At 60.2% G+C, this 27710-nt stretch overlaps 3 protein-coding genes across 5 annotated transcripts in view; 2 read left to right on the top strand and 1 right to left on the bottom strand.

The window, feature by feature from the left end:
* TFDP1 (transcription factor Dp-1) overlaps positions 1–10200 on the top strand; it is a 34087-nt gene extending 23887 nt beyond the window's left edge. The window contains exon 10 of one of the 2 annotated variants that reach the window (XM_027115757.1): positions 9791–10200. In XM_027115757.1, coding sequence (XP_026971558.1) covers positions 9791–9794 — 4 coding nt within the window. In that variant the 3' untranslated portion in view covers positions 9795–10200. Of the gene's footprint in view, positions 1–1561; positions 1936–9790 lie in introns of those variants that run through there. The other variant, XM_027115756.1, reaches the window with a different exon arrangement.
* On the bottom strand, positions 88–6490 carry ATP4B (ATPase H+/K+ transporting subunit beta). The gene is made up of 7 exons (XM_027115758.1): positions 5255–6490; positions 4663–4791; positions 3659–3772; positions 3340–3539; positions 2510–2566; positions 1211–1309; positions 88–709 (listed from the first exon to the last, which is right to left on the bottom strand). The coding sequence occupies exons 1-7, from the start codon at positions 5364–5366 to the stop codon at positions 548–550; spliced, it is 873 nt and encodes a 290-aa protein (XP_026971559.1). The 5' UTR covers positions 5367–6490; the 3' UTR covers positions 88–547.
* Positions 10201–10506: 306 nt separating the features above from the next.
* GRK1 (G protein-coupled receptor kinase 1) lies at positions 10507–26777 on the top strand. 2 transcript variants are annotated; one of them, XM_027115746.1, is made up of 7 exons: positions 10507–12351; positions 13945–14072; positions 15968–16125; positions 16819–16902; positions 19312–19436; positions 22272–22473; positions 23563–26777. In XM_027115746.1, the coding sequence occupies exons 1-7, from the start codon at positions 11653–11655 to the stop codon at positions 23859–23861; spliced, it is 1695 nt and encodes a 564-aa protein (XP_026971547.1). In that variant the 5' UTR covers positions 10507–11652; the 3' UTR covers positions 23862–26777. The 2 variants fall into 2 exon arrangements, with proteins under 2 accessions (XP_026971547.1, XP_026971546.1); XM_027115745.1 differs by lacking the exons at positions 10507–12351; positions 13945–14072 and having other exon boundaries at positions 14421–16125.
* The last annotated feature ends 933 nt before the right edge of the window (positions 26778–27710 follow it).

Below are 27710 nucleotides of genomic sequence, written 5' to 3'. Positions count from 1 at the left end.
GGCAGCCCCTCCCACTCCGGTTTGTAATGTCCCCGACTTGCAACTGAAAGTGTTAAAGGAAGAGGTTTTTTGGTTCATTAATTTTAGTTAATTCTTCCCCCTCATCAGGAGAGACGCGACTCTTTTACATAGATTAAGAGTGAATTTAATAAACTTGATTTTTACAGTTTAGGAATTGTGTTTTTTAAAGCCGGCAACCAGAATGCATGAAATCCTAAGTCACGTTTCATGTCAACGCACTCCCGGTCTTCATATTAACGTATAGAAAAAATAAATTACAGCAGGAAAGGTGATGTCTGCGCGGAAGAGATGAGTCCTTTTGGGGTCTTGTTAGTTGCACAGCTGCTGCCTTAGGGTCACCGTGTTAGCCCAGCGTTTTTATCGTGGCTACAATTCTACCTAAAAAGTGACGGAGGTTTCACAGGATTCTGGTTCCGAGAGCTGGGCGCACGGGGGCCTGTCGGGTGCGGAGCTGCCTCGGGTGCCGGGTGTAGCTGGACGCGGCGTCTGTGGTCACCCTGCACCTGGGGCCAGCCGCCTGGCTCCTCTACTTCTGGATTTTAAGCTTGAACTCCACCTTCCCCTCGTAGGGGTCGTGGGGGTTGTCGAAGGTCACGTGCTCCGCCAGGATCTTGCACACGATGACGACCTCCCTGTTCACGGGGGCGTTGAGGAGCTTCGCGGCCACCAGCGGGTTGCTGTAGTGGGGCTGAGGCGGATGTGCGTTAGGACCGGCGAGGGCGGCCGGGCGCTTGGCCGGGTGCTCTCACGCCGCCCGAGAGCCGCCCGGGACCCACTGCTTAGAAACGAGGAGACTTGGCCCGGGGGGCGGGGGGCGGGGGCAGACCAGTGACAGATTCAACTTCAAGTTACAGTTGATGAAAATTAATATAAAAACAACGGAGGATAAAGCAAGAGATGTGGAGAAGACGATTGTAAATGGACGTGCCGTTGTCTAAGGGCCTTCTGAGGAGGCCCTTGGAAGGTAAAGGACTAGCTGTGGTATTTATTTTGTGTGAGAACGATGTGTTTTCAGGTAGTTACGAGAACAGGGGTTTGGGAAGCGCCCGAAGATTAAGGGGTCCGGCTGGGCTAAGTGCGGCCTTGTTTCGTTTCTGCGGGTGAAACGTTTAGGGCCTTCCTTCTGCTAGTGACTGCTCAGTTTCATCCGGTTCCGGAGCAGCTGTTGGGGACAGTGGCGCACACGTACCTGGGCCTTCTTCCCGTAGTAGGGGAAGTAGTGTAGACTGTAGACGCCTTTGGGTGGGAAGTACTCCACCTGCAGGGCCGGGGCATCCGGGTGCTGGTCCTGTGGGCGAGAGGCCGCTGTGAGAAAGGCCGGATCTGGTGCGCTCGTGTCCGCCTGTGTGTCCGTGCCACGCATGCTTCTGCACGCAGGTCCACGTGTGTGCGTACGTGTGCACCGTGACCACACGTGCAGTTGGCACTAGATCTAATCTTTATCATCAGCCCAGAATCCATTAAGGGTGTAATTCGTTAGTTTGCAAGACCCCGGGTGACTTTTCAAGCTTGTGTTTTTTTCCATTTTAAACCCTCTTAGGATAAAGAAGGTGACAGAGCTGAGCGTGTGGGAACGAAGGCCCACAAGGCTGGGCGGGTGATCTGCGGAGACTGGGGAAGGACCCACACGCTGCCGTGGGGTTTGCTTCCCTTCACTGTCAGAGCCAGCGACTCGCCCGACGGCTTGAGCTCGTCTGAGGGCAGAGGAAGGGTACTTTGGTGTCTGTGCAGATCCCGGGTCAGCCTACACACGCGTGGTCGAGGAAACTCAAAAAGGAAAAACAAAACAGGACGAACGCTGCGCTCCGGGGAGACTGCAGGCTTTGGGTGGGGGGGGGGGGTGTCACCCCAGTGGGGCACCCGTGCTGACGGCAGAGAGCCCTGGCTGAGGGCGTGATTGTGGAAACAAACTTTAGAAAATATTCAACGAAGACAAATTTAGTTTTTTCGTGTTGTCCTTAAAAACATGTTTTGAGAAAAACTGGACTAAATTAATGCCAACTGTTGGCAGCATTTCCGTACACACGCTGCCAGACGACAGCGGCGGTCGGTAACTTGCATATTTTTGTAAATAAGCCAATAAGAAGGACAGAGCAGCGTAGCAGATGTGCCTTGGTTTCTCCAAATAGCCACAGACATTTTGAAGCACGTCAGCGATACACTGTCCCAAATGCCTTTTGAAGCAAAACGGTGACGAGCGTTGTTTTTCTTACCAGGTTGCTTTTTCCAGAGACAGTGTAAGCCTTTACTCTCCAGGATCACATAGCTGTGCCGTTTGGCATCTTGCAAAACCATATAGAACATTTTTTCCTGATAATTCTTACCGGGTTTTTAATCCCCCAGGATAAAACCACTCTTAAGTGAAGGTTCCTGCAATTCGTGCCCCTGGCTTATTAGGCTGACGGCTGGGATGATTTTAGGGAAAAGCAGATCAGTATTTCCCACAGGTTTTCCCTCCTAAACAAGACAGCTGTGGCCGGTCACTCACCAGGAAGGCGCAGTCCACCCTGGGGGCCGTGTTGTTGCCGGGGAGAAAGTTGACGATCTGGAAGGGAAAGGTTCGGACGTGGCCTCTGTGCCCATCTGTGAGTGCGGAGGATGGGTGCTGGGGAGGCTCTGGGGCGGATGTACCAACTCCTGCTTCAAAGCCGGAAGCTCCACGCTGGGGCCGTGGTCTTGGCCGGCAGGTGGCAGAGCTGGATGGGGGTCTGAGCTTCCCGAGCCCACCTGTGCAGACGGCCCGGCCCCCAGATGCGCCTGCTGGTGCCCAGGGCCCAGTGCAGTGCCCTCCTGGCTCGTGAGGACCACCGCCCTCCCTCGCACACCTGCTAGGCAGCCGGGACCGCAGCCCAGCTGGGCCCTAGGGCCCGGCGCGGTGTGCCAGTGTGTGGCCCCCCGGCCTCTTAGGGAGGAAAATGAAGGGTGCCACGCAGACGCCAGCATGGTGCCGGGTCCTCCCCGCCCTGCCGCCAGGTCCCACCCTCCCCGGGGCCCTGCCGAGATGTCCCCTCTCCCCGCAGCGTGGACGTGCCTCCCGAGGTTGGCCGTGTTCTCACGGTCAGCCTCCCTCTGCGCCTGTCCTCAGACGGTTCCCAGGTGCCCTCCCCGCGCTGACCGCGGCCCGGCTTCTTCCAGCCGCCGTGCACACAGGGCTGCTCCAGGCTCTGCGGCTCGGCGGGGGGCGGACGCCACGTCAAGTGGGTGGTGGGTCTGCATGGCGGCTCCCAGTTGGTCTGAGGGAAGGCGCGCTCGCGGCCAGCACACGTGCAGGAGAGGCGGGGCCCCGGTTCCCTTCTCACCTCCGATCCCCTCACTCACCCTGTTCATCTTGATGATGAAACACGGCTTTCCTTCCTCAAAGCCGAAGGTGGGGTCCGGCCGGCCCGAGCAGTTTTGCAGCATGTCTGCTGTGAACTTGCAGGAGAACTTGGTGTGGTTCGGGGCCAGGAAGCTCTCCTGGAAGAAGTACCTCTCGGCCGTGCAGTTGATGTTGGCCTCCTGGGCCGCGGGTGAGTAGCCTGGGGGACAGGCACACCTGCGGCCCTGCCCGAGCTGCGGCCCCCTCTGCCCCCCGCCCCCCAGGGGGTTCCTGAGACGAGGAAAGAATGGAGACACTGCAGTGCATTCTGCACTCTACCTGCCAGGAAGTGGTGCAGGGCCTGCGTTAGTCCTGTCCAGGTCCTGTTGTCAGACACGTTGTAGGAGATGTCCAGGCCTTTCTCCCCGTAGACATCTGGCCTCAAGGTCACCCCTGGAAAAAGGACGTGACGCCTTGGCCTTTGGTTGTACATCCAGGCCGTTTGCCGTTCGGTTGGCCCTGGCCTGGGGGAGGCCGTGCCTGGGACGCTTCGGGGCCAGGCCTTCGAGGGTCCCCCCGCCCCTGGCAGCCAGCAGGGCCCGCGACCCTGCCCAGGGGCCGGGGGGCCGCGCCGTCCCACGAGGCCTGGCCAGGGCCCGCGGGTCCCTCCCACAGGAGGCCTGCCTGCCTGCCAGCCTCTGCGATTGGGGCACATTCTATCACGGTGTGTTCTCAAGTTTGTAATCTATTACGTTCTGTTCTGAAACGACATAGAAATCCTCCATGTTTTGTCCGTTGGTTGATTCAAAAAATTGACCCGCAGTTGTCACGATGATTTGCAGAGGATCCGCCGGGCGCTGACCCAGCTCAGCGCTGCTGTGGGATGTTCTCGGGTTAGTGTCTTCCTCAGAAACAGTTAAGGACGCAGGGGTGACAGACGCTCCGAGTAGCTGGGCTGGAAGAAGCTTTCCTCCCTTCGTTTCTCCCCCCGCCCTTTGCACCGCAGGTTAGCTGGCTGCGTGGGGAAGCCTTGGTCCGAACACCCTCCCCGGGACCTGGGAGTTTTGTCACCAGCGACTTCCTGCTCTTTGGCGCTGGCCCAGCCCCCTCGTCGCACGGGCCACCTTGCACTTAGACGGCACTCGCGCTCTGGACCTAATTTGCTGCTGGGGAGGCGAGGCCTCCACAGGAGAGCAGCCTCGGTGCCGGTGATGCCGCACGGGCACCGAGCGCCCCTCGCCCCCCTTCCTGATCCCCTGGTGACCGTCCTCCCCGACATCCTCCCCGAGGGGCCGTGTCCCGGCCCGGCAGCCCAGGGCAGCGCAGGGCCCGACGCCCGGTACCTGGCGACTTGAGCTGGTCCTGGTAGTCGGGGGTGTACGGGTCGACCGTGCACATGAGCACGTAGAGGCACAGGGCGAAGACGCCGGTCATGACCACGTAGAAGGCCACGTAATAGAGGCTGATCCACACTGCGGGAAGGGGCGGGTCAGACGCGGCGGCAGCCGCTCGGCTGCGGGGACACGCGTGCCGCTCCCCAAACGCGTCACCTCTCAGGGTGAGCGTTGCACTGGTGTCGGGCACGTTCACGCACGGCGCTGGGCACCCGTCCCGCTGTCTGGTTCCAGACCATTCTCCTCACCCCGTAACCCTGCCCCCCTTAACTTAAAAGCCTTAAAAAGTTACACTTTTAGGAACACAGCTTTAAAACGGCTCTTCTCCAATCTAAGGCTGGGCCTTTGGGTCAGGCTGATCCTCAGCTGCTCGCAGGTGCCCGCTGTCGGCGGGTGTTGGGGCTGAGGGGGGCCTTTGGAATCACCCAGTGGGGGAGGAGAGGCCGGCCAGGGCCTGCGTCTGGGCACGGAGCCCGCCAGCCCCACGCGGCTGCTGCTGGTCCCCTGCCCTCCCCTGGCGCCCCTGCCCTGCCGCACGGACCCCAGCGGGACGGCGTCCGGCCCAGCATCTGGCCCGTGTCCGGGTTCCAGCAGTAGTGCCGGAACTCCTCCATCCTCTGGCTGCATGACTTCTTCTCCTGCAGTGCCGCCATCGCCCCGCTCCTGCCAAGGGACGCTTGGGGGAGGACATCCCCTTGGGTTTTATGGTCTCCCCCTCAGAGGTCAAGGGCACTGCGGCTCTGGGTTCCGGGGCGAGCCCAGCAGGGTGTTATCACTGCTTGGCCGTCAAGCACCGACGCCCGGGCAGGCCCGGCAGGTTCCGCTGCCGTCAGGTGCCCCTCCACCCCCTCCCTGGGCAAATCAGGGTGGCTCACTCCTCCTCTCGGGTGCCCTTGGCCCAGAGCCTTATCTGCTCTGATAATGAGCAAGGAGGCCTGCCAGGTGCTCAGCTCTGCCCACTCGCACCTCCTTGGGGAGGGAGGTGTGAGGAGAGCGGCCTGCACGAGGCGGGGCCTGGGCCCTGATGCCCAGCCGCGGCCGAGATGCTCCCTGCTCTGCGCTGATTGCAGCAGGCGCCCGAGGCCATGATGAGGCGACGGCTGGGACCCCGGTGTGGGGGGGGCTCCCGCCGCCGTCAGTCCTGGTGCTGGAGAGCCAAGCCTGCCGGTGCCCAGGGCCGCCGGCCGCGGGGCCGCAGGGGCTCCCGTCACTCTTGAGCTGAGCTTCGGTGACGAGCGTGTTGTCCTCTGAGAGCCAGTGTTGGGGCCCTGTAGGACTTTGTGTCCATGGAGGAATTCACAGCCATACAATCTAGAAGTGTTTTCGGAACCGAATACACGCCAGTCCCCGGGCGATTTGCTGAAATGCAGATTCTCCCAGGGACCCAGCGGACCTGGGAGCTCCCGTGGGCCTTGCTTGTGGCTGCAGGACTGTGGCAGTGTCTCGGCAGGGGACGCTCAGCCTGACAGCACGTCCGACCCACCTGGGGCGCCTTGAAAACCTGTGACGCCTGTCCCACCCCCGAGGTTCTGAGGGAGCTGACCTGCCGGGCGGCCTGAGCGTCTGGACAGCTGCGAGCCCCCGGACCTCCTGATGCGTGGCCAGAACCAACAGCCTTGGCGGTCTACATAGCTGGGGCCCGTCTCTGAGATTAGGAGGAAAGGGCAGCGCCGGGCGGACAGGACGTGGCACTGAGGCATCTTTACAAGTATCTAAGTCAGGACCCGACTGAAAGGGCGGGATTGTAAACAGAGCTGGGTGTCCATCCATTGTCACTTTCCCTCTAGGGACCCACGTAGCCAAATTGGAAGTGTTCTTCGGGGATAAAGATAGTGAAAAGCCCTCTAGCCATTATGTGTATTTTCTTTAGGATGATCTAGAGTTTGTCAGCAAAACGAACACCCTAAAATTCAGATGGAATCGCAGCATTTTAGCTTGGACTCATAGTTCCTTAATGGACCAGCCCTAGGCATTTTCCTTCACACTGTTCCCCTTCACAGCTTTGGAACTTTAGGGCAGTAAAAACACAGAGTGTGGCCTTAGGCTGCGGTCTCACTGTCCACAGCCTGTGGGTCTGGGACCCCTGCGCCGAGGCCTGAAGACACAGGGTAGGAACTGCTGTGCAGAGAATCGGTGCCGCCCTGTCTGGAAAGTACAGAGACACTCTTGGGACGAGCACAGCATGAATTCTTCCTGGAAGTCTCTGAACGAAATCCTCCACACTGAGTCTCTGAATTCCCAGAAGCATGAACGTGTGTGCTGAGCTGCACACGCGTTGTCGTGATGACCTTCCTGGGACACGTGCCCGTGGGGAGGGGAGGCCTGGGGCGGGATAGGGGGCACTGGGCTGCTTGGCGTGCCCCGCGGGGCAACGTGGGACGGACGCCCCAAAGAGAGCGAGCTCCGGGTGATGTGGGAGCTCACCCTTCCTATGCGGGGGCCTCGACTCCCACCCACCCCCCACAGCAAGGGACCGGAGCCCATCCCTCCACAGCGGCCATGGGGTCAGCGGAAGCCCACGAACGCCGAAGGACTGGATGATAGGAAGATTCCCAGCTTTCGATGGGTAATCACTCATCAGAGCGAGAACCAGGCAGATCTCCAAATGAAGTGAAAACAAGACGATCAGTAGATGCCACACTGAGGTGACAGATTCTGAAATCACCTGACAGGTTGTAAGATGTTTCAGCCAGCAATGATGATTGTGCTTGAGACAAATGGAAAGACAGAAGTAGAAAGTTTAAGGCAAGAAATAGAAGACATAAAGACCAAATGGAAGTTATAGATTCAAAAAATACAATAACCAAAATAAAAAGCTCAAAGAATGGATTCAGCAGCAGAAGGGAAGGGACCAAGGAAAGAATCACTGACATGGAAGAAAAAACAATAGAAATTTCCGGATTTGAACAATAGAGAGAAAGTAGAGCCAGAAAAAAAGTGCCCAGCCTCAGTGACCCAGGGGCCGTAGGAAAGGCCTAACGTCTGTGTCACTGGAGTCCTGCAAGGAGAGAAGAAAGAGTGGGGCTGGGGCATAAACCTTCAGACTCAAGAAGCTGAGAGAACCCCAGACAAGATACCCCCCAAATCCATGCCAAGTTGCATCAAGATTAGACTTTGAATATCCAAGACAGACACAAAAAAACCTAGAAAGCATTTGCAATTGCTCCAAACAAAAAGGAATATTTAGGTGTTGATCTAATAAAACATGTATAAGACTTGTATGCTGAAAACTACATAATGGTGATGAAACAAAAGTCTAAGTAACTAGAGACACACATTGTGTTCGTAGGTTGGAAGATTCAACACAGTCAAGTCAATACTCCCCAAACTGATATACTGTTTTAACACAATTTCTATCAAAATCCAAGCAAGATTTTTTTTTTGTATCTATAGGCAAGACTCTTCTAAAATTTATTTAGAAAGGCTAAGGAACTAGAATAAATATTTTCTTCTTTATTTGGAATACTTTTTTGAAAATATTTCTTAAAAAGAAAATTAAGGTAAGAAGACTCAGTCTACTCAATTTCAAGGCTTATTATATAGCCACAGTCATCAAGACAGTGTGGCGCTGGTGGACGGACAGACACAGTGAACAGTGAAACAGGACAGAAAACTCAGAAGTGGACTCACAGATATGCCCAACTGATTTTGACAAAGGTGCCAAAGAAATTCAGTGAAGCGAAGACGGCCTTTTCAACACATGGAGGTGGAACCACTGGACATCCGTGAACCCTGACCTAAGCCTCACACCTTGCAAAAAAGTGAACTCAAAATGGTCATGGATTTAAATGTAAAAGTGTAAAAATTTTGGAAAAATACATGGGAGAAAATCTTCAAGAACCAGGGTTAGGCAGAGAGTCCTTAGGCCTGACACCAGAAGCACAATCCATAAAAGAGAAAATTGAAAAATTGGACCTCCAACGCAACAGCAAAAAGGCAAGCAGTCCAGTTAGAACACGGTCAAAAGACACAATGGGATGTTTCACCAAAGAGGATTCACAGACGACAAACACATGGAAAAATGTTCAGTATCATTAGCCAGTAGGGAAATGCAAATTAAAAACACAATGGGGTACCACCTATCACAAGAGCTAAAGTAAAAAATAGTGACAACTCCAAGTGTCGGTGAGGATGCTGAGAAACTGGATCGCTCGTGTGTTGCTGGCAGGAATATAAAATGGTAGAGCCGTCTGGAAAAGAGTTTGCCAGTTTCTTAAAAAATTGAACATGCAAACACCATACGACTCAGCACATATGCTCTTGGGCATTAATCCCAGAGAAACTGAAATTTATATCTGCAAGAATATCTGTATGTTTTTCGCAGCTTTATTCATGATAGCCCAACTGGAATCAACCTAGGTGTCCTTCAACAAGTGAATGGTTAAACCAGCCGTGGTCCATTCACACCATGGAATACTCCTCAGCAGTGAACCTACAGGTGCGTGTAACCGCCTGGGTGAATCCAGGGAGTCATGCTGAGAGAAAAGAGTGAACCCCCAAAGTGACACACTGTGTGATTCCACGTACAAAGCATTCTTGAAAGGACGACTTTATGGAAACGGAGAACAGATCAGTGGTTGCCGGGGTTCAGGACAGGGCTTGGGGTGGGAAGGAGGTGGGTGTCTGTGAAGGGGGACCGTGTGGCGTCAGGGGTTCCTGAGCATTTGCTGTGCTGGCGTCGTATCCACGCTGCGATCCCGAGCTGCAGTTGGGGGAGATGCTACGACTGGGGGATTGGGTGAGGGGTGCAGGGGTCTCTGGGTTATTTCTTTTAACTGCGTGTGCGTCTACAATTACTCTGAATAAAAACTTTAAAAAAAGGGCCAAGTGAGTTTGGGAAGCTCTGCATACTTGACCCCTCTTAGAGAGCCAAGTTCACTCTTCAATCTCTGAGTCCCGTGATTGCAAACATGTTTAACGCCGTTTATCTGAATGCTTCCCACTTCCCCAGGAGGTAGTTCAGCTCAGCGTTAATCCAGTGGGAGTTGCCGTCCTCAGACACCGCCTCTCGCAGGGCTTCCTGATCTGGGTGCCAGCCCCACTCCAGGCCCACTGAAGCAGATCTTTATTTCTCCAGGTGATTCGTGTCCCCGCACTGCTGGGAGGCGCTGTCTGGGGACACACGGTGAGAGACACCGTAGAAGGGGCTCCGGTCCACAACACGCCTTGGAGCCGGAGCCGCCGACCCGTCTGAACACTGACGGGTTAAAGAAAAGGCAGGAAGGGTTTGAAGAGATCAGCTCAAGGTCGCCTGCTAGTGAGTGCCAGGCTGGACGCACCAACCCACCTGCTCAGCTGCAAGTTCTTATTTCTGCTTCCCCGACTGCTACACAGAGTCCGCCTGTCTCCCCATACCCACTGACAGAATCTCACTGACCTCTCGACCCTCTCCTCCCTGCGTGGGGTTGCTTACCCGGCCTCTTCTGGCTGGGGTGTTCTTCATTTCTGTGGCCCTTCTCTTCCTCCCCTCTCTAAACTGTAGCCAACCCCCATCACTTCCTTGTCATTCTTTCCCATACATGTACCAAGCACCTACTGTGTACTAGAACAAGGCAGACAAGGCCATACCCAGGTGTGCCCCAGGTGTGTCCCAAGTGTCCTCCAGCTGTGTCCCAGCTGTGCCCCAAGTATGTCCCAGGTGTGCCTCAGGTGTGCCCCAGGTATGTCTCAGGTACCCCCCAGGTGTGCCTCAGGTGTGTCCCAGCAGTGCCCCCAGCTATGTCCCAGGTGTGTCTTAGGTGTTCCCCCAGTGTGTCTCAGGTGAGCCCCAGGTATGTCTCAGGTGTCCCCAGGTGTGCCCCTGGTGTGTCCCAAGTGTCCTCCAGTTGTGTCCCAGCTGTCTCAGGTGTGTCCCAACCATGCCCCAGGTATGTCCCAGGTATGTCTCAGGTATCCCCCAGGTCTGCCTCAGGTGTGTCCCAGGTGTCCTCCAGCTGTGTCCCAGCTGTGCCCCAGCTATGTCCCAGGTGTGTCTTAGGTGTGCCCCCGGTGAGTCTCAGGTGAGCCCCAGGTGTGTCCGAAGTGTCCCTCAGGTGTGCCCCAGGTGTGCCCCAGGTATGTCTCAGGTGTCCTCCAGGTGTGTCTCAGGTGTGCCCCTGGTGTGTCCCTGGCCTCTTCGTTCCCTTCTCTCTCCTGCCTCTCTCTGTGTGGGACCTCAGCCTGGGTGTAGCTGGTGTCTCCTTCATCCCCGTCCTAATTTCACCTGAACCTTTCTCTTGGCGTTTCTCCTTCACCAGCCAGCACAGCCCAGGTGAGGGCCGGGGCTGATGTGAAGCTGATCCCTGGGCAAGGGCCGGGGTTACGTTAGGTCATCAGAGCCGCCAGCATGACACAGCTGCTCTCAGCGTCAGGTCAGGACAAATGTTGGTCCTCACATAGTGACCAGTCCCCTGGCCAGGGGTCTCACCCATGGACGCCCAGAAAGCCTGTTCCTAAACTGCTATCATCAGCTGGTTTTATTCTCACTCGTGGGTTTTCTAAAGAAAAAAATGACACATAGTGGGGAAAACACCAGCCATCTTTGTGAATTCAGGTTTCTCCTGGGCCCCCTCCCTTCACCTGGGCCCCGTGTCCCCACCAGGAAACAGGCGGAGGGTCCAGCTCATCTGCGCGGGCCAGCGGGCCGGACGGGGAGGCTCGGGGCTCCCGTGCGCTGGGCCTGGGCCAGGTGTGTCCTTCCCGCGGGAAGGAGCGGGGCAGGTGGCCCGTCTAATCCCCGCGAGCGGCTTAGGGATTGTCTTTTTCTGGCACCTGCTCCGCCCTGCGCGCCCTCCACTCCAGCCGGGATTTCGCCTGAGCTGGGTCAGCGGGCTTCCTGGGGCTCCCGGTGCCCGGCCATCCTCCTGTCCGCAGAGGGTGGGAACGGGCCAGAGGCCAAGGGCAGTGGGTTAGGCCGGCTTGGGACGTGGGAGCCGGACGCGGAGGGAGGCCGGCGCCAGGATGGATTTCGGGTCCCTGGAGACGGTGGTGGCCAATTCGGCCTTCATTGCTGCCCGGGCCAGCTTCGACGCGAGCAGCGGCCCGACCTCCCGGGACAGGAAGTACCTGGCCCGGCTCAAGCTGCCCCCGCTGTCCAAGTGCGGGGCGCTGCAGGCGAGCCTGGACCTGGCCTTCGAGAGCGTGTGCTCGGAGCAGCCCATCGGCAAGCGGCTCTTCCAGCAGTTCCTGCAGGCCCAGGAGCAGCACGTGCCGGCCCTGGAGCTCTGGAGGGACATCGAGGTCTACAACACCGCCGGTGACGACCTCCGGCCGCAGAAGGCCCAGGCCATCCGGGCCGAGTACCTGGACCCCCAGGCCAAGCTCTTCTGCGGCTTCCTGGACAAGGAGATGGTGGCGCAGGTCCGGGAGGGGCCGGCGGGGGCCGGGGACGGGCTCTTCCAGCCCCTCCTGCAGGCCACCCTGGCGCACCTGAGCCAGGCCCCCTTCCAGCAGTACCTGGACAGCCTGTACTTCCAGCGCTTCCTGCAGTGGAAGTGGTTGGAGGCCCAGCCCGTGGGCGAGGACTGGTTCCTGGACTTCAGGGTCCTGGGGCGGGGAGGCTTTGGGGAGGTGTCTGCCTGCCAGATGAAGGCCACCGGGAAGATGTACGCCTGCAAAAAGCTGAACAAGAAGCGGCTGAAGAAGAGGAAGGGGTACAAGGTGGGCCGCCAAGGTGTTCCGGGGAGCGGGTGGGGGCTGGGGTGTCCTGGGCCGGCTCACCCTGTGGGGGGCGCTCCCGCCGTGCGGCCCTGGGCGGGGTCAGCGCCCCGTGCCCCCTCGTCGAGTCCGCCTGCCTGCCTGGCGACCAAGCCCCTGGCTCGGAGCGGCAGGCGCTGGTGGCGCTGACGCTCTGCCTGTCCAGCCGCTCTACACCACCAGCCTCAGCGCCCGGGGCGGCCCTCCTGGGGGGCGGCCTCTGCGTGGCTGGCGTGGGTCCTGTGCCACAGGCACCATGCTTCTCGGCTTGCCACCAGGGCCACGCAGTGCGGCAGCCGGTGTCGGGGAGGCTGCTGGGATGAGTCTGCAGATCCTTTACTCTGACCTTCTGGAACTTTCCCTGGCTTGTGCTGGGAGGAGGCTGCAGGGGGAGTCTCCCCGGGGCTGGTGTGGGGAGGCCCCAAGGTGCCCGCGTGCAGCGCTGTCCGGGCTGGGGGTTGGGGGTGGTGGAAGCAGCTGCTCTGAGCGGCGCCCACTCTCCGTCTGGCCTCAGGCCCCGTTCGGGCGGGGTCAGCCAAAGCTGCTTAATCTCCAGCCGCGCTCTGCCTGTGTGGGCTTCCTTCCCGTTCCCGCTGCACAGGACAGATCACACTGGGGGCAAACAGCAGCTGCCCCCGAGCACCGCCCCCCGGGGGCCCCTCGATGGTGCTCTGCCTGACGGCCTCTGCGGGCAGCAGGTACCCTCAGGGCCATCTACCTGCAAGTTGAATCTAACTGTTAGGGTATTAAGCCTCTCTTCTCCCGAGTTCAGGAAACTTGTCAAACTTTTGCAGAGTAAAATCCACCTAAAATCTTCCCACGCAGCGGGTAGAAAGGGCTTCTCAACTTCAGGAACTCCTCCTGCGACAGGGCTCTTTCTCCTTACCCAGCACAGCTTTCAAAAACACTTTAAATGGACTTCATGGGGTCTAAAAATCAATATAGAAAATGAACAGGATGCGGGGTGGCTTGAAACGGTGCTGTTCCGAGGCCTGGATGGGAGGAGAAGGGCTGGGATTGCAGCGGGAAGAGCTGGAAGGGAAGGTCAGTGCCGACAGGCTGCCTGGGGACCTGCTGGGACCCTCAGCCACATGTCTAAGGCTGGTTGGCAGGAGCCCCCTTGCTGGCGGCCCTAGGAACCCCGGAGTCCTCTGCACGTGATGGGTTCCCAGGCCCTGTCTTGTCTCTGTGAAACGGGGCGTGTGAGGCATGTCTCTAAGTTATTTGCAATTGCTCTGTACAGCCACTTTTTTTTTTTTTTTTTTTGTGGTATGCGGCCTCTTACTGCTGTGGCCTCTCCCATTGTGGAGCACAGGCTCCGGACGTGCAGGCTCAGCGGCCATGGCTCACGGGCCCAGCCGCTCCGTGGCATGTGGGATCTTCCCGGACCGGGGCGCAAACCTGCGTCCCCTGCATCGGCAGGCGGACTCTCAACCACTGCGCCACCAGGGAAGCCCTGTTTCTGTTTTATCGTGACGTTTTCTGGTTTGTGGAGCTTGGCCGTTTTTGGCAATATCACTTTCCCGCCTAACCCTGGGCGCTCACCCTGCCTTCCAGGGCGCGATGGTGGAGAAGAAGATTCTTGCCAAAGTCCACAGCAGGTTCATCGTGTCTCTGGCCTACGCCTTTGAAACCAAAACCGACCTCTGTCTGGTGATGACCGTCATGAATGGAGGCGACATAAGGTCAGCGCCCGCCTCTCGGCTGTGGGATTGGGACGGGAGGGCTCACGCGGCCGAGTGCGCAGGGGGGCTCCTTCCCACGTGCTGAGGACGTGGTGGTGAAGACAAGCCCTGCCCCCATCTAAGTCCTCCTCTTTGCCTTCGGATTGCGGGTCCTCGAAACGACGTGTCCTCAGTCCCAGTGAAGTGCAGGAACCCTGGGTGAGGCGGTCAAGCTCTCTGGTCAGGGGTCCGTCCTGCGGGCCTCGGGTTCAGGCGGACGGCGGGGTGAGCAGGGAGGGCAGCAGGGCGTGAGGAGCTGCCAATCGAGTGCTAGCTGGACGGTGGATACGGCGGCGGGAGGGGCCTCGAGGGGGCGAGGGCCGCGCTGTAAGAGGGGTGGCAAACGCAGACAAGCTTCGTCAATGACGCACTCTGGGGGTGGTGGCAGAGCGGAAGCACCGTGCGGCCGACTCCGGGAACCGTGGCTTGGCCACCCACCGCAGGGGGAACCAGAGGGCGGCGTCGCCGTACGGGGCCTGGGTTTGCCAGAGACCTGAGGGCCCGGCCCTGGGCTTCCAGGAGCAGTTGGATCACTGGCTCTCAGAGGGGGAAAGACCCACTTGCCAGCTGGGCAACACGGCCGCCCTTGCCCCAGCGCGCTGGTCTGTAAAACGGGGATAGAGGTGAAATACTGGCCTTCCGAGGTTGCTGCGGAGAGCTAGCTGACACACCTTAGACACTTAGGCGACTCGCACGGCCCTCACACAAGGGGGCCGTCGCTGTGCCTCCGTTCTCGGGCCTGCGTTCGCCTGCCCCAAAACTCTGCCAGGTGAGCTTGTTGGCCCCACTTTCCAGGTGAGGCTCTGAGGCCCCCGCCTGAGCCACCTGTGCACGTTCACGGAGGAGGAGCGAAGGGTCTGGAAGCGCAAATAGCACGAGCTGGAGAGCGGAGAGATCGTGACGCTTTGCTCCCCTCCCCTGCCCTGAGCTGTGCTATGTTACGCTGCGCTATATGTGCTGCTGTGTTCCACTGCACTATGTATGCTGCATCGTGTCGGTGGTACTACCCTGCCCTGCGCGGCACTGTACCGCGCTGCGTCAGACGGTGCACGACCCCGTGCTGCAGCACGCTGCCCTGCGTTGCCCCGTCCTTACTACACTGTACGACGTAGGACGCTGTACGTGACCCTGTACTGCACCGCATCGTGCTACCCCGCACTGCACTACAGGACACTAGTAAAATGCACATGGAGCAGAGAAGCCATTCGTGCTGTTGCCCTGGCTGACATGAGGGTTCCTCTCTTGTTTCCTTCGAGATTACGGGCCTGCCTCTCCTCTCCCTGGTTGTTCTTTAGTTTAAATACCTTGCTTGTTAGGTTTTGCGTCTCTGTACAACGTGACAGGGAAACGGGAGATAGGAGGGTCCGGGAGGCCCGGGGGAGTCCTCTGAGGGCCCACCGGGGAGTCTGCGCGTCTCTGGGGAAACGGCCCACTGCCTCCTGGGCTCTGGGTCAGCTGCTCACTTTGGATGGGGCTTGGGCTTGTCCCGCGGCCCGCCTTCGCCTCCCTCTGCCTGGCTCCTTCACTGGTGGCCGTAAAGTGGCTTTGGGGCCTGTTTCCCTGTTACCCGCCGCGGGCCGGGGCAGGGGAGGTGGGGTGGGAGAGCTGCCCTGCCTTTCCCTTGTAACAGCTGTGCTGAGGGGCTGTGAGGGCACAGACACCGGCGGCCGGCGGTCCAGGCTCCGCCGCGGGCCGCTAAGGCTGGACGCCGAGGCTGAAGTGACGGACGCTTTGCCGACACGACGTGGGATTCGGGGGCCTCAACGCTTTCCCGAGATTTTACTTCCCATCAGAACCGTGGGCACGCGGCTCCTGGTTGTGCCAGAGAAGCACAGGCTCCACACGTCTGCCCCCAGGTACCACATCTACAACGTGGACGAGGAGAACCCCGGCTTCCCGGAGGCGCGCGCCCTCTTCTACACGGCCCAGATCATCAGCGGCCTAGAGCACCTGCACCAGCGAGGAATCATCTACCGAGACCTCAAGCCCGAGAACGTGCTCCTGGACGACGACGGTGAGGCGGGCCCCCCGCGCGGCCTCCCCTCGCCTGCTCACCTCTGTAGCCTGATTGGGCGTCGGGAGGGGAGGGAGCCGCTCTGATAAATGCTCGTTGCAGTTTTACGGCGCCAAGACACGTCTCGAGTTTGTTTACTGTTCGTTCTGCTATTTTGCCACCGCGTGGCATTATCCCTGAGTGGAGATGATTAATGGACTTTGGTGAAATCTGGTGCATGACTAGGCGCCAGGGCAGCAGGGAGTTAGTCCAGGAGGCCGGCGTGTGAGGAACTATTAGTAAACAGCTAACGGTGATGGCCGAGTCCCCACCCGATCCCTTTGTTTGCTGTCTTCGTGAGGAGTCAAACTGGGATTCTCATCAGGAAATAACCCCCAAGACTGAGGTTCCCATAAGTCCCTTTAGAGCCCCCCTTCCCTCCCCATCACAGGTCAGACGGACACACTGGTGCCCCAAAGGCCGTTGCTGCAGAGCTCGGGGAAGACAGAGCCACGAGGAGGCTGGCTTTAGGGGGATTATGCCCCGGATTCCAGCTGCGAGCGCTGCTGGGACCCTCGGTCCCTCCGCAGCCTGAGCGGGGAGCGGCGGCCCCTGCGTGTGTGCGCCCTTCTTGTGCACGTGTGTGTGTCCAGGAGCCCCAGGGGCCTTTGTTTGCGGAGCCGCGTGTGACCTGACCCCATGTTTGTTCTCCAGGCAACATCCGAATTTCTGACCTTGGGCTGGCCGTGGAGCTGAAGGAAGGGCAGACCAAGACCAAGGGCTATGCGGGGACGCCAGGTGAGGGCCTGACAGCCGGGGTGAGGGCAGCCGCTATGGGGGCGAAGGGGACGAGGCCCGGGGTCCTGGGGTCCCGCGGCCTGGGGTGGGCGTCACGGTGAAGGCTGGGGCTTGTCAGGAAGATGCTCCCTCATCCGTCCCCTCTCAGGGTGAGACTGCGGGACTGGCACCCACGCAGGGACGACCCCCGACCCCCTGAACAATCACTCCTTGTTTTCCACGCGTGCCCTCTGTGACGGAAGCTCCCCAGCGCCGGCCACGGGCAGAGCCTGGGGGTCTGCACCGAGGGAAGCAGCACAGAGGCAGGGTGGGTGGGACAGGGCCTGGCAGGTGCTCAGCTGTGAGGTGGCCCCTGGACCGTGCGTGTCTGTGTGTGTGACCGTGCACGTGTGCGTGTGTGTGTCTGTGACTGTGCACGTGTGCGTGTGTGTGTCTGTGTCTGTGACCGTGCACGTGTGCGTGTGTGTGTCTGTGTGCATGTGCGTGCGTGGCGCCTCCTGTCCCCACCCCATCTCCTCTCACCCCCAGGCAGGTGGGCGCAGAGAAGAGGCATCCGAGCAGGAGGTGGGGGCGGGGGGGCTTCGGTGCTCACTGCAGGGGCCTGGGGTGACAGGCTCACACTCACACACGGCGCAGCAGGCGCTCCGAGCGCTCTGCCCTCCTGATGGCCCGGGTTTTCTGTAGGACTTCTCAGCAGATCTGCTTCTTCCGCGTGTGTCCGGCTTTGGGGACAAAGAGCTGCTCCCGGGTCCTGCTTTGCCCCCGAGGCCCCCGTCCTGCGCTTTGGGCTCCTTTGGGGGTTGTGCCTGTTGCCACGGCGGGTCTGTCTCATCTGCGGCTTTATTTAGGAAGAGGTCCTGTTGTGAGTTTTCCGGATCCTCTGAGGTTCCTCTCCAGGGCGTGAGCGTGTGAGCGAAATGCCGCTCGCCCATTCCTGGCGGATCAGGTCCGGGGTTGGAGTCGGTGGACCTGGGGTGTCACCGGCCCTGCTTGCACGACGCCCCACCAGCCGCTAGGGGGCGCCCAGGCTTTGCCGCGGCCGCCGAGCGGCTCTGAGCCCTGGACGGCGTGGCTCTGCCCGCGGGCTGTGCTGACCTGTGCGTTTGGGGTCAGGCGGGCGCGAGGGCCTCAAGCAGTGGCAGCGGAGGCTGGGGTCGGTGTGAGTTAGAAGGTGGGGCGTCCAGCGAAGGCTCGGGGAGCCCTCCGTACCCTCTGCCCTGGACCCCTGCTCCCTCCGGCCCAGGTCCCCAGAGCCGAGCCTCCGCCCCCCGTTCAGCTGCAGTCCACGCAAAGGGGCACTCGCTGCGCCAGCACCGCGGGGCTCGGGGCGGGGGGAGGAGGACCTGGCGCCTAGACTGACGCTGCGTGCACTCACCCATTGCCCGCTCGAGCCGTCTTTCCCGCGAAGGAGGTTCATCGTTGCCACGTGAGACACCGCGAGGCAGACGTGTCATTGGGTCCCAGCGGGTGGAGCAGACTGGAGGGGCCAGCGGGCTGTTTGCTGCAGGGATGTTGCGTCTCTGTGGTCGGTGGGCCCTCCTCTCGGGCCCGTTTTCATGGAGAAGTTGTGGTTGGTGGAACGTGTCTTTCTCCAGAGTCTGGGCCGTCTGGCCAGCACTGTAATCCCTGAAAAGACGCTATGTTCAGGGCCAGGGGGTTATTTGGAACTTGGCTCCTGTAACCTCCGGGGGAATGTCCTGTGGCCACAGCAGCGTGGCCCGTGTTATCCAGCCATGTCCCCCCTGGGAACTTGCCGCGAACGCAGGTAAACGCTGAAGGACCAGGCGGTGCTGGAGACAAAAGGCCATGCTCAGCTTTGCCTTTGGGGGATGTCTGGTCATCCGAGCACAGAAGCCACCCTGGCGCCTAGCCTCAACGGCCTACCCGGCCCCGGGGGAGTGGACCTCGGGCCCCAGGTGCTGCCCGTCTACCCTTCCCACGCCCTGGGCTGGCCTCTGCACGGGGCACAAAGGGATGGAAGCCAGAGCTGGCTCTCGGGGTGTCCCCTTCAGCCTGCAGGCCCCGCACGTGGCCCCGACTCCCCAGAAGTGGAGCGCACGGGCCGCTGGGCGTCCGGACCACTCTTAGGAGCGTTGGGGTTTCAGCCTCTCCTTTTGTGCCCTTTCGGGTCTGAGCGCCTGCCTCTGACCACAGGTCCTGTGTGAGCCTCAGACACTGGCTCTGTCCGCCATGGGCAGCACAGTGGGGGTGAGATCCACCTTGGATGGAGGGGGCTCCCGCCAGGGATGGCTGTACCGAAGGGGACACTCACACCGGGGGAGCGCTCCCTAGTGGGTGGGCGCGGGGCAGCCCTGCATGTCCCGGTGCAAGGACCCTACTGGGTTCCGGGGAGACGGGAGGTGTGAGCCCGTGTGCTGGTCTCCGAGTCGCGCTGTGCTCCTGTCGCAGGCTTCATGGCCCCGGAGCTCTTGCGGGGTGAGGAGTACGACTTTGCCGTGGATTACTTCTCCCTGGGGGTCACGCTGTACGAGATGATCGCGGCCAGAGGCCCCTTCCGAGCCCGCGGAGAGAAGGTAGGAGGTGGCCAGCGGTGTCCCTGCAGCTGAGCTGGCATCAGCTCCGTGTGTGTGTGTGTGTGTGTGTGTGTGTGTGTGTGTGTGTGTGTGTCATAGGAGCAGTGTCCCCGTGGGACCTAGTGACCCTCCTTGTTGGGGTCACAGGAGCAGTGTCCCCCAGCTGACCTGGTGACCTTCTTTTCGGGGAGCACTAGGCTTCTCATGGTGCACACGGCGACCTCATCTCCTGGGTCTCCGTGCGCCAAGGAGCCTGTCAGGAGGAGAGGAGCCCGGACACCCCCCAGCCCCGCCCCCACGAGCGGTGCTGCTCTGGGGGGCGTGGCTCACCCGCCGGCGGCCTCCCTGCCCTTCCCGGAGGCCAAGGCGCTCGCCTCCCCGGATGCTCAGGCCGTGCTGCAGGCACGGCAGCTTCCCTGGACGTCCTGGGGGCAGCTGGCACCGGGGGTGGCTGTGCTGGGGCCCTGCCTCCTGTGCCCCCCGCTTCCTGTCCGCATGGCAGCCCCGCGTCTCCCCGGGGAGCTCTGCCAGCCCAGCGGAACCGCGAATAGGTGTCGTTCAGAGCCGCCAGCACTGTTCGCAAAAGGAGCAAAGCAGCCTCTTCCCCGGACCCCATGCTGACTCTGCTCAGAGCTAAGCCTGTCTGTGGGGCTGAGGAGGGAGGCCTGGGGAGAACTGTACTTTAGACGTGGCCCCTCGGCCTGCCTGGAGGTCGCAGCCATCAGTTTCTTCTGCTGGACCTCCCCGAGGGCCCCCGCCCAGTCCCCGCTCCTTTCCTGAGATAGTCGTGGGGACGGTCTGGTCTCCAGTCCCCCAAGAGTGAGAACCCCTCTGCTGACTAACGCGTAGGGTCGCTCTGTGCGCGTGCACCTCTGCCTTGGACTCCAGCAACGGGTCTCTCCCCGACCTCAGCTCAGAAGAGCAGAGTAAAGCAACACAGTGTGGGGTCCATGTTGGCCTCAGGCCACCACAGGAGCTCCACCGCAGAGCCCTGGCTGAGCCCACAGCCCTGAAAGGAGCCCTGTTTTCTGGTGAAAATAGGCAGGAGACGCTTTTATGAGAAAGTGAACCGTCATAGTCTGTCCATCCGTGGTCCATCTGTGGTCCCTCCATTCCATGGTCCGTCCGTGGTCCATCCATGGTCCCTCCATTCCATGGTCCATCCGTGGTCCATCCATGGTCCCTCCGTGGTCCCTCCATTCCATGGTCCATCCATGGTCCCTCCATTCCATAGTCCATCCGTGGTCCATTCCATGGTCCATCCATGGTCCCTCCATTTCATGGTCCATCCGTGGTCCATCCATGGTCCCTCCATTCCATGGTCCATCCGTGGTCCATCCATGGTCCCTCCATTCCATGGTCCATCCGTGGTCCATTCCATGGTCCATCCATGGTCCCTCCATTCCATGGTCCATCCGTGGTCCATCCATGGTCCCTCCGTGGTCCCTCCATTCCATGGTCCATCCGTGGTCCATCCATGGTCCCTCCGTGGTCCCTCCATTCCATGGTCCATCTGTGGTCCATCCTCTGGTCCATCCGTGGTCCCCCCATTCCATGGTCCGTCCGTGGCCCCTTCATGCTATGGCCCATCTCTGGGTCATGCATCCTGGGGTCCATCTTCAGTGCATCTGTGGTCCCTCCATTCCATGGTCCATCCATGGTCCCTCCATTCCATGGTCCATCTGTGGTCCCTCCATCCATGGTCCATCCGTGGTCCCTCCATCCTCTGGTCCATCCGTGGTCCCTCCATCCCATGGTCCATCCGTGGTCCATCCATGGTCCATCTGTGGTCCATCCATGGTCCCTCCGTGGTCCCTCCATTCCATGGTCCATCCATGGTCCCTCCATTCCATAGTCCATCCGTGGTCCATCCATGGTCCATCCGTGGTCCCTCCATTCCATGGTCCATCCGTGGTCCATCCATGGTCCCTCCATTCCATGGTCCATCCGTGGCCCCTCCATTCCATAGTCCATCCATGGTCCCTCTGTGGTCCATCTGTGGTCCCTCCATTCCATGGTCCATCCATGGTCCATCCATGGTCCCTCCGTGGTCCCTCCATTCCATGGTCCATCCGTGGTCCATTCATGGTCCCTCCGTGGTCCCTCCATTCCATGGTCTGTCCGTGGCCCCTTCATGCTATGGCCCATCTCTGGGTCATGCATTCTGGGGTCCATCTTCAGTGCACCTGTGGTCCCTGCATTCTGTGGTCCACCTGAGTTCCCTGTGTTCGACGGGAAGGAGCCTCGGTACCCGTGACATGGACAGGTCTCAAACCCCCCACTATGAATGAAAGAACCTGACCCCGGAAGAGTGACTCTGGACGATCCCACTTCCGTGACCCTTTAGGGCGTTTCAGGAAGGGCAAATATGACCGACAGGGAGAGGACACGGGCAGCGTTCAGCTGAGGTGGGGCTGGAGACTTCCGGGCTGACTGTCGGGGAGCCCCCTGGGGATGGAGCCACCGGAAGTGAACTTTGTGGGCTGGAAGTCACGCTCGGGAAAGCTGGTCTGCACTAAGGCTCCATGGGCCCAGGGGGCGTCTGCCCTCGGCAAACCTCTGCTACCTCGCCGGGCAGGCTGGGGGCGATGGTTGTGGGAGTACAAGGTGTCCACCTTCAGGGTCTCACGCCCTGACCAGCGATACTGAGCCCTTAAGGGCTAACACGCGGGAGGGTGGCGTCAGGCACCCCCAAGAGCAGGGCCGGCCGGGCCCGCGGAGCTGCCGTGTCCGGAGCTGCCGTGGCAGCTGGGGCGATGCGGGTGGGCCTGGCCGGGGTGTGACGTGGGTGTCAGGGGTGTGACGTGGGCTGACGGTGCTGTGTCCGCCGTGCAGGTGGAGAACAAGGAACTGAAGCAGCGGGTCCTGGAGGAGGCGGTCACCTACCCCGACAAGTTCAGCCAGGCCTGCAAGGACTTCTGCGAGGCACTGCTGCAGAAGGACCCCGAGAGGCGCCTGGGCTTCAGGGACGGCTCCTGTGATGGGCTCCGCGCCAGCCCCCTCTTCAGAGACATCAGCTGGCGGCAGCTGGAGGCCGGTACTGTCCGCGTGTGGGAGCTGGGGCTGGGGGCTCCTAGGCGACCCTCGCTGGCCGCCCCATCCCATTGGCGTCCGACAGCTTAGCGTGAGGTCGGGGGGCGGGCGGCCTGGGCGAACCCCACCCCTGGAGCATCCTCTGCCCCCAATGACACCACCGTCCCTCTTCCCTGCTCATCCCAGCGTGCCCAGGACTGGATGTTCACGGGGTGGCTCTCCTGGGGACCCGAGGAGGCGGCGAGGGTTGGATGGGGTGTGCGGGAAACACCTGTGAGCTGAAGATCTGAACCTGCTGTCAGGCGGTTCCTTGAAGGAGCCTGCGATCCAAGTCGAGGCGGGATTTCTCCAGCCGTCGTTCGTTCCACCAGAGTCTGCTGTCATGTCTCGTGCAAACTAGTGTGTGCGAGTGTGTGTGTGCACGCGTGTCTGCGGGAGAGAAGCGTGGCACCCGCCACACCCACCAGAACCCACACCCAGGAAGTGTGAGCCTGTGACCTCATGGCCCGACGCCCCAGTAGGAGAAGTTTCTTTGGTGGGGAAGGGTCAGGGCAGTGGCAGCCCCAGCTGATCTGAAGGTGCCGGGTGCCAGGGAGAGCTGCCCAGACCAGCCCCAGGCCCGGGGAGATCAGGCAGCCCGAGCGAGCGGTCAGGACCCGGGAAGCCGGAGCCGCATTGAGTCCCGAGGCCACAGGGTCCGTGCTGAGGAGGGATCGGGTGAAGGCACAGGGAGTTCAGTTCCGAGCATGTTGTGATCGAGGTGTAGACCTGCAGATGGGGAGGCCGGCACTGGGGCTGGGGGTCTGCAGAGACGGTGGGCACAGCGGTGTCGGGGGCAGTGCAGGCAAGGGCCCGCCGACCCTCATGACGGGGCTTCTGGGCGGGGCGGAGGGGGCGCAGATGGGGGCTGGGTTCTGGCGACGTGTGTCCAGACCGGACTCTGAGTCTCCAGCCTGGCTCAGCGCCCTGTGGCGGGTGTCGCTCTCCTTGTCACCGCCAGGGCCGCATGTGGGCAGCAGCCCTGCTGGCTGAGCGCGGCCGCCTCCTCCCGCTGGCTGGCCCTTCACGCCCTGTGTCTTCCGTCCTCTCACAGGGATGCTGACCCCCCCCTTCGTCCCAGACTCCAGGACTGTCTATGCAAAGAACATCCAGGATGTGGGTGCCTTTTCCACAGTCAGGGGTGTGGCCTTTGACAAAGAGGACACAGAATTCTTCCAGGAATTCGCCACCGGCACCTGCCCCATCCCCTGGCAGGAGGAGATGATCGAGAAGGGCATCTTTGGGGACCTGAACGTGTGGCGGCCTGACGGGCAGATGCCCGATGACATGAAGGGGATCTCCGTGCCGGAGGCGGCCCCCTCGTCCAAGTCGGGGTTGTGTCTGGTTTGCTAGGCCAGCTGCAGCGCCTCATGGGTCAGCTGAGCCCCTCCCGCCAGGCCGCTGCATGGCTGTGGCCCGGCGCTCAGCACAGGCAGGACAGAGGAAACCGGTCCAGCCCGGCCTCCCGCGCAGGGTCAGGAGTGCCAGCAGTAGATAGCCTACCTCTTTTGCACCCTTTCACTCAAAAAGGATCCGGTGGTCCCAGGACGGAATGCACCAGCGACGTGTGGCTCTCCAGGCCCTGGAGCGGACGTGCAAGCTGGCGGCGGCTTGGGCGGCGAGAGTGAAGACTCAGTTCGGGCTCCCTGCACCGCAGCTGCAGCTTCGCAGGCCCTGCCTTCTCTGGGCTGGTTCAGAGGTCGGCAAACCCTGGCCTGTGGGCTTGCGGGCTCCGCTGGGAGGCCCGGACTGTGCGCCGGCCCGGTTTCCCTTAGCGCCCAGCTCCTGGCCCCGCCCCTAGCTGTCAGGTCACTGCTGGGGCTGAGCTGGTCCCCGCCCACACGTTGGGGATGCCATCTGCACGTCTGCCGGTGCTGAGTCTCCAGCAGGGTCCCCTTGCCGGCCGGGGCCTGGGCGTCCAGGAGGAGGGGAAGGGACAGGGGCCTGGGGGTGACGCTGACTGCGGTGGTCACCCCCTTGGCTTCTCCTCATCCTGAGACCATCGCCAGTTGATGACAACTGGACACAAGCTGCCCACCCCCAGCAGACAGAACGGGCCAGCGGCTGTCTCCCCGCACCCGGCACCTGCTTCCCACCCCGACTCTGCCTCTTGTCCTGCAAGGCCTGGCCCTCTCCTGGCCTCCCTCCTGGGGCCAGGAGGGCTGGTGTTGCTGCGTGGGGTTTGCTGCCTGACGGCCGGGAGCAGTCCCCTCCCTTTCTTGAGCGCTTCTGCCTTCAGAGTGTCACGCCGAGTGTGGCTAGCACCCCTGCCATCTGCTCCCCCAGCAGCCTCGGGACAGGAGTGACCCTGAGGGGCACGACCTTGGAGGCTGCGGCCCAGCCACCTGGGACCAGTGGCCCCGCTGGCCTGGAGCCACTGCAGGAGGCTGGCCCCGGGCTGTTGTGGCTCAGACAGCCGTCAGGTGGAAGAGGCCGGCTCGTTGGTGGGGATGTTTCAGCGTATCTTCGGGTCCCTTGTGCACCGAGGGCATTAAAGCCCCTCTCCTGGTGAAGAAACCTGCAGGACGACCCTCTCTCCTGTGCGCTGCAGCCACGATGTCCTGCAAGGGCCCTGAAGGGCCGTCCCGTGCTTTTGGTCTGTGACCTGAAACTGCCACGTGAGCATCGCCTGGGAGGCTGAGATGGGGGCCCGCGGCCAGGGGAGGCCGGGCTGTCGGCAGGATCAGTCGCTGTGTCGGCCCTGACGCGGTTTTGTGTCCTAGGATGAGACATGTGGATTATCTAATAGCTGGAAATCTCACCTCACTCACTACCTTCAGGTGCAAGACACACCACTTCTGGTCTTTCTAAACCCATTTAATCTGCTCTAGGTCCCCATGGCCCTGAGCAGAGTGATTTAAACCTCAGGGGGCGGGTGTGGCCTGGCCTTTGGCCGCCGTCCCAGTGCCTGCCCGGGGCCCACGGCGCCTGAAGAGCAGCCCCTCCTGTGGGACCAGCAGCCCCGGCGGGGACCCCTCTGCTTTCATCTTATGCCTGGACGGCCCGAGGAGACACAGGCCGTGGATACAGTTGAATTTCAGATAAACAACAAGTAACTTTCTCGCGCGTGGGATGTACTTAACGCTAGAAACCGATGCAGCGTTTTTGGCTACATCTGGCACAGCTGTTGCAGGTGCTTTACTCAACCTACGAAGGAGGGTTATTCCATGAACCAGCAGGTCTGCGGAGATATAATCGCAAGAGCGAGTTACGTGTGACTTCCGCTGCCTCTCTCTTGTGGTCTGCTCAGGGGTGGCCCCTGCTCCCCAGCGAAACTCAAGCCAGCCTCATGTAGTTGCACACAGGCAGCAAAAGTCGTGCAGTCACTTCACTTCTATTTTAAAACACTTTGAAACTTAAATTTTCACATAGAAACAAAGGAATTGGCAACGCCCACACTGTGATACGGACACCGCCACACAGGTGCAGGAGCCTGGATGCGCCGGTGTCCCGCTGGTCAACCCCGACCCAGAGGCGCCCTGCGGCCACCGTGGGGAGCAACCAAAGCACTAACGTGAAATGCCCCACCGGGAGGACCGCCACCCCAGCCACCCCAGCCACTGCGTCTTCCCCAGCTGGGCTGGAGGGACGTCTCCACCCTCCCGTCCAGCTGCAGCCTTGGGGCCTGGGGGCGAGGCCGGGGGCCGGAGGGGGCACAGGGCAGTTCCCGGCTGCTGGGTGGGCGCTTATGGTGACTTCATTGTGGGGTTTCTTCATGGGCCTTCGGGGGCCTCTGCTGGGGGACATCTCGGGTGCAGACCCCCTGACCGGGCACACTCTGAGGGGTCTCGCTGTCACTCCAGCTGTTCCCCGGCTCCCCTGGGCAAGGGACACGCCATCCAGGCTGGATAACGGGGCTGCCCGGGCGTTCCCCCGGGCCAGAGCTGGGGGGCCCTCTGTGGAGAAGCCTTCGTCCCTGGGCCCTTTCATCCCCGAGCACAAGCCTCGGGATCCCCGAGGGGTGCTGGGCTCAGGCGCTTGGCCCTCGCCGTCGTTCCCATGCCAGGAGCCAGAGGAGATCCCACCTTTCCATCCTGGTGCGTTCCAGCGTGAACTGTGGTGAGGATGTGGGCCCCCCACAAGCGCATATTTCCTTATGGAGAATCTGCAAGCACCTTCACTGCGACTCGTCCTTTGTAAAAGACAAAAAATGCAATTTCCATCCAAGTAGAAAAGGGTAAAAATAAAAGTTTAAAAACACGGCAGACTCTCTAGATTGTGATATGGTCCTGGTGCACACTCTCCTTCAAAATCACATACACACATTGCTCAGCCATAAAAAGAAGCGAAATTGGGTTTATTTGTAGTGAGGTGGATGGACCTAGAGTCTGTCATACAGAGTGAAATAAGTAAGAAAGAGAAAAACAAATACCATATGCTAACACATATATATGGAATCTAAAAAAAATGGTTCTGACGAACTTAGGGGCAGGAGAGGAATAAAGACGCAGATGTAGAGAATGGACTTGAGGACATGGGGAGGGGGAAGGGTAAGCTGGGGCAAAGTGAGAGAGTGGCATGGACATATACACACTCCCAAACGTAGAATAGATAGCTAGTGGGAAGCAGCCGCATAGCACAGGGAGATCAGCTCGCTGCTTTGTGACCACCTAGAGGGGTGGGATAGGGAGGGTGGGAGGGAGGGAGATGCAAGAGGGAAGAGATGTGGGGATATATGTATACCTATAGCTGGTTCACTTTGTTATACAGCAGAAACTAACACAGCATTGTAAAGCAATCATATTCCAATAAAGATGTTTTAAAAAATCACATACACATGTGCAGATGCATATGGACATGTGCACACATGTACACACACATGTACACATAGATACACGTACATAACACATGCACACAGTGCGCTCTTGCGCACACACAGGCACACATGCACTCAGGCACACACATGTACACAACACAATGCAGTCATGTACACGCACACATGTGCGCACACACACACGCACTCATGCACACACATGCGCTCTTGCACTCACACACGCACACACTCTGTCCCCATCTCCCTCCAGATTCAGAGAGTTGCCGGCGCAGCCCTGCGGCCCCTGGGTCTGCACCTCTGCTCTGCTCCCCGTCCGGGCGGGTCCCGTGTGGCTTCCGTCTGCTGCTCCTGGTAGCCCGTCAGGCCCTGCTGTCTACACATATAAACCCCTTTCTTCCACTTGTCTGAGTGGAGCTGCAGCCTGGGAG

Source organism: Aethalodelphis obliquidens, unplaced genomic scaffold (assembly GCF_003676395.1).
Source record: "Aethalodelphis obliquidens isolate GAN/ISIS:26980383/991018 unplaced genomic scaffold, ASM367639v1 scaffold15, whole genome shotgun sequence".
Taxonomy (NCBI): Eukaryota; Metazoa; Chordata; class Mammalia; order Artiodactyla; family Delphinidae; genus Aethalodelphis; species Aethalodelphis obliquidens.
Note: the sequence above shows the minus strand (reverse complement) of the source record. Positions and strands in the feature narration are given on the sequence as shown.

Excerpts from the sequence above, each read along its gene's own strand:
- ATP4B (XM_027115758.1), bottom strand. The coding sequence starts at position 5,366 with ATGGCGGCACTGCAGGAGAAGAAGTCATGCAGCCAGAGGATGGAGGAG. Across the intron at positions 3,773-4,662 it reads GGACCAGCTCAAGTCGCCAG|GGGTGACCTTGAGGCCAGAT; the intron begins GTACCGGGCGTC and ends TCCTTTTTCCAG. Across the intron at positions 710-1,210 it reads ACTACGGGAAGAAGGCCCAG|CCCCACTACAGCAACCCGCT; the intron begins GTACGTGTGCGC and ends CATCCGCCTCAG.
- GRK1 (XM_027115745.1), top strand. The coding sequence starts at position 15,093 with ATGCTGCATCGTGTCGGTGGTACTACCCTGCCCTGCGCGGCACTGTAC. Across the intron at positions 16,126-16,818 it reads CGTGCTCCTGGACGACGACG|GCAACATCCGAATTTCTGAC; the intron begins GTGAGGCGGGCC and ends TTTGTTCTCCAG. Across the intron at positions 19,437-22,271 it reads TCCGAGCCCGCGGAGAGAAG|GTGGAGAACAAGGAACTGAA; the intron begins GTAGGAGGTGGC and ends TCCGCCGTGCAG.